The sequence below is a fragment of the Myotis davidii genome, unplaced genomic scaffold, assembly GCF_000327345.1.
Source record: "Myotis davidii unplaced genomic scaffold, ASM32734v1 scaffold149, whole genome shotgun sequence".
In the NCBI taxonomy this organism is placed as follows: Eukaryota; Metazoa; Chordata; class Mammalia; order Chiroptera; family Vespertilionidae; genus Myotis; species Myotis davidii.
The window spans coordinates 4,966,034-4,970,755 of NW_006352194.1; the positions used below are offsets into that span (position 1 = coordinate 4,966,034).

The window sequence follows — 4,722 nt, forward strand, 5'->3', positions numbered from 1 at the left end:
CAGGACTTCACCGGCAGGAGGGAGGCAGGCGAGCTGGACTGAGTCTCCCAGCTTGGCGGGGCGTGACAGCTTGATGAGGGCGATGTCATTGCTGGGGAGGGAGGGAAAAGTCATGGGAGCCTCCTTATCCCCCAGACCAAGCCCCACCTCCCAGCCTTTGCTCCAGATATTTCACATTCCGACCACATCTGCCCCTTTTCCCTGCAGACCTCTTCAGCTCCCTGCTCACCCTTGACCTTCACAGCTGTCCTCAGGTTTCACCCTGAAGCAGTTCTCACACTTCAGTTGCATCAGAATCGCCAGGAAGGCTTGTTAAAACACAGGTTGCTGGGCCCCATCCCACAGTTTCCAATGCAGGGGTTCTGGGTGGGGCTCGGAAGTTCACATTTCTAACAGGTTTCCAGGGGGCGCTGCTGCTGCCGTCCTGGGACCAGCCTTTGAGATCCCCTGCTCGGTCTTCATCCACCCGCTTGTCACTCAACTCACTTCACCTGGGTCTGATTTTTCTCTCCACTTACTCCAGGAGCCCCGTGAGGGCAGGTCAAGGTCTTGATCCTCATGGCCCCTCATTCTTGTCCGGCACTTTTAGGGGTTCTGCACTCTTCTTGGACCTTCCCACCCAAAATACTGAACCATCCAGACACACAGTTTTGCATATGGTTGAGTGCCTTAAGTGGCCCCCCACCTTTGTGTCCTCACCCAGTGACTGCCTCCTTGACCTTCATAACCACCCAGGAAACACAGAAGTTCACCCTTGGCAAATGCTAAAACTGAGGCCCAGAGAAGGGCAGTGACTTGCCCAGGCCGCACAGCGACGTAGTGCCGGAGCCTGACTCAGTCCAGCGCTTCTCCTTTTGCCCATGGTACCGGGAACCCAGGGTGCACTGGGTGATAGCTGTTGAATGGAGGAGCTCTTGGATTTGGGAGACTGGGTTCTAGAGGAATCCTGGGCTCTGAAGCCAACCAGCCAAGTGGCCTTGGGGGAGTCCCTGCCCCTCCTTGGGCCCTGCTGTCCCCTGCTTAGGGAGAGAGGTTTGGTGTAGATGGTCCTTAAAGGCTCTGCTGGCGCCGACCCTCCGCATGTGGACCTGGGCACAGCTTGCAGAGCCCAGAATTGGCTTTGGGTGATGGAGGGCTGAGTGAGTAGAGGAGCCCCTAGGACCCAGGCCTGAGAGTTCACTTACCCACAGGCCACGCAGTTGGGGTTCCAGAGTGGGTGCACGAAGAGATCCTCAGAGTTGATGGGGATCACCTGCTCGGGGCCCTCATCCTCAGCCCGGTCATACTCTCCCAACACCACCTGGTAGGTCATGGAGCTCCTGCCAGTGGAGGTAAGGTCAGTCCAGGCCTGACTGGCCTCCCTCCCTCCGTCCCTCCCACAGCCACCCACCACCCTGGCCTGCCAGGGTCCCATGCAGGGTCAGGGCAAATGAGAGAACTCACGAGATGCAGTGGCCCGCAGTCATGACCCACTCGGGGGCAATGAGGGTGCCACCACAGGTGTGGTGAAAGGCTCCGTTCTTCTCATACTGCAGGGAGATCTGGGGGCCAGGGAGGGAGAAGCCTGAGTGGTTTGGACCCCACAAGGAGGGCTGCTACGCCTGGATGTGTAGGGGCACTGTACAACTCTAGAGGGCCTTCTGCCTGCAGAAAAGAACGGCGCCCTCTAGAAAGACGCAGTGCCCAACCTATGCAGCTGCTCATGGTGGCCCTGTCACTTTTCCACTAGAATCCCACTCGCTCTGTCCAAAAGCCCCTCCAACTCCCAGCCCTAGGATCTCCCTGGGGACCTCCACATTCTCTGCCCTCTAATTTTCTGTCTCGAGAACCCCAGGCCCTCTGTTCTATCGGGCACCCAGTTCTCCTGAACCTCCGTTCTTTTAAGGCCCTTTCTTGGGCCCTCTGAGGCACAACCCGCCTCAAGTTCTCGGCCTCTCTTCTTATTTCCACATTCAGACTTTCAAAAGCTCCTACTAAACCAGGGGTTGGCAAATCATAGCTCCTGGACCCAATTGGGCTTATGGTCTATTTTTGTACATAAGATTATTAGGAAAGAGTCATACTCATTCATTTATGTATCATCTATGCTTTCACGCTACAATGGCAGAGTGAAGTCATTGCAATGAAAACTATATGGCAACAAAGGCTAAAATATTCACTCTCTGGTCCCTTATAGAATAAGGTTGCTGACTCCTGCTATAAACCAGTGCTATCCAATAGGAGTTTCTGTGGTGATGGAAATGTTCTATATTTTGGCTGTCCACTATGGTAGCCACTAGCCACATGTGGCTATTGAGCCTCTGAATTAAAAAACAATTAAAGACTAGTTTATTGCCGAAACCGGTTTGGCTCAGTGGATAGAGCGTCGGCCTGCGGACTGAAGGGTCCCGGGTTCGATTCCGGTCAAGGGCATGTACCTGGGTTGCGGGCGCATATGCCCCAACTTGGAATGTAGAATGTGCCCTGACTGGGAATTGAACCAGTGACTTGAACTGGTGACCTCTCGGTGCATGGGAGGACACTCAACTAACTGAGCCACAGCAGCTGGGTGACATTATCGCTCTTTTCTACAATTCAAGGAGTCTAGAAATGAGTCCCCAGAAATCTCCCTCCCTGTGTGTAGAGCCTGAAATTCTACTTAGTGCGCCAACCCTTGGGTTAAACATTGCTCTCTCCAGATTCCACGTTTAACTTGCAAACATCCCTGTAAGGGTTACAGGTCGAATGGGCAAAACTTTCCCATAGATTGTCCAAGGGTTTTCTGGCCTTTGGAAGCTGAAGTGGATACCAGAAGCAAAGCAATGGGGTTAAGACTGGATGCCTTGCAGACAGAGCACGAGGTACAGCGACTATGGCAGGAAACAGTGCCACGGGTATTGCTCTTACCTGCCAGGGCCAGCTGTAGGGGACCGCGTCCTCGCCATTGACCACCCGGGTGGAAGGGTGGTAAGAAGGTCGGCCACAGCCCGAGGCTGGAAGGGAGAGTAGAGGTGTCAGTCAGCTAGAGGGTCCCCAGGAGCTAAGGAGAATTCTGGGTCCCAGTCCCAGCTTACCACAAACTGGCTCTGTGACCCCATAAAGCCCCTTGCCCTCTCTGGACCTCAGTAGCCTTGCATATGAACTGTGAGCATTTGGACTACAGCAGAGTCCCAGGGGCCCAGGGATAGAGATGAACATGTGGCTTCTTCCCAGGGCAACATTGAAGGGTTTAGTGCCCTTAGAACAGTGCCTAGAGCCTCAGAGCCTTTGAGAAGTGATAGCTATTACTGTCAGTCAAGGAAGGCGTCTTAAAGGAGGCAGCCCTGAGCTGGACTGCAGTGTGTCAGAGTGACCAGGAAGAGGTTAGAGCACAGAATATGGAGCGGGTGGGAGGAGTGTGAGAGGAGAGTTGGAGGGTTAAGCAAAGGAGTAGAATTTCCAGCCCAAGCAGTCCAACCACAGAGCCCAAACTTTTCACCATTAGACTGTTTGCTGCCCCCACTGAGGACTCCCCCCATAGCCGGTTGGGTCTTTCTCCTAAGCTGGCCCACCCCTGCTTCCCCTCCATTATCCTGCTCAGGTACCAGGCTGAAAGCCCCCTCAAGCATGCCCTAGGTACAAGCTGAAGACCCCCTCCTATACATGCTGGGTTCATGAGATCCAGGGCAGGGGGCAGACTTCAGGGGCTCCTGACCCAGTGTAACACAGACACAGGCCGGGGTCTTACCGAGGGCCACCAAGAGGAGGGAACTCAGCAGCCGGAGCATGGTGCGTTTTGAGATGATAAGAAAGAGGCCCAGAGCTGGGACTCTAATATAGGGCTGAAGGTTGGTGGGGGGCTGGACTGGGCCCCATTTCTGAAACAGGTGGTGGGAGTCCAGGTCTCCCACGGTCCAAGGCCATGGCCCCACCCACTGCAAAAGGGGGAATGACAGCCAATGACAGGACCCAGAGTTCTACGCAATGCTACCTGTGTAGCCACAGAGTTCCCTCATGTGGCTATACAGGTGGCATTGGATGGCCTGCTGATAACAGGGGAGGGGGAAGGAAAGTTCACATGAGAACAAAACAGCCTCTTCCAGGAAAGAACATGGGCTTTGGAACTGGTCAGACCTAGATTCAAATCCTGCCACCTCCAAGCTCTGCAACCTTGGGCACGTGGATTAATCTCTCTGAAATTTCTCATTTCTAACATGGAATTGATATTAATATCCACCTCAATTAAAAAAAAAATTTGGCTGGTGTGGTTCAGTGGTTGAACGTGGGCCTTTCAGGAGGTCCTGGTTTGATTCCCGGTCAGGGCACATGCCTGGGTTGCAGGCTCGATCCCCAAGGCGGGGCATGCAGGAGGCAGCCGATCAATGATTCCCTCTTATCGTTGATGTTTCTCTCTCTCTCTCCTTCTCCCTTCCTCTCTGAAATCAATAAAATCACATTAAAAACATTTTTTGTTGAGTACTTTCTCTACATCAGGGGGTGCACTGCTAAATAAGGCATGATCCCAGTTCTCCTAGAAAAACAATAACAAACCAAAAAAACAAGATAAGGCTGTTTCTGAGTGTGGCAGGTGCTGTGAAAAGAATGACATGCGAGTGACTGGGGTGGGAACAGGAGTAATGGGGCCAGAAAGAGTGACATTTCGACTGAGGAGGTTGTGTTTGAATGAGTCCAAGTAAAAGCTGGTCATGGAAAGCCCTAAAAGCAGTGGTCGGCAAACCCATTAGTCAACAGAGCCAAACAGCA

General features: G+C 53.3%; 1 protein-coding gene across 1 annotated transcript in view; it reads right to left on the bottom strand.

Moving 5' to 3' along the window:
• Nucleotides 1-3,782, bottom strand: part of CELA3B (chymotrypsin like elastase family member 3B) — a 6,054-nt gene extending 2,272 nt beyond the window's left edge. Inside the window, exons 1-5 of the mRNA XM_006777595.2 lie at nt 3,707-3,782; nt 2,887-2,972; nt 1,444-1,541; nt 1,185-1,319; nt 7-91 (exon numbers count right to left, since the gene is read on the bottom strand). Coding sequence (XP_006777658.1) covers nt 7-91; nt 1,185-1,319; nt 1,444-1,541; nt 2,887-2,972; nt 3,707-3,746 — 444 coding nt within the window. The 5' untranslated portion in view covers nt 3,747-3,782. The remainder of the gene's footprint in view (nt 1-6; nt 92-1,184; nt 1,320-1,443; nt 1,542-2,886; nt 2,973-3,706) is intronic.
• Nucleotides 3,783-4,722: the final 940 nt, after the last annotated feature.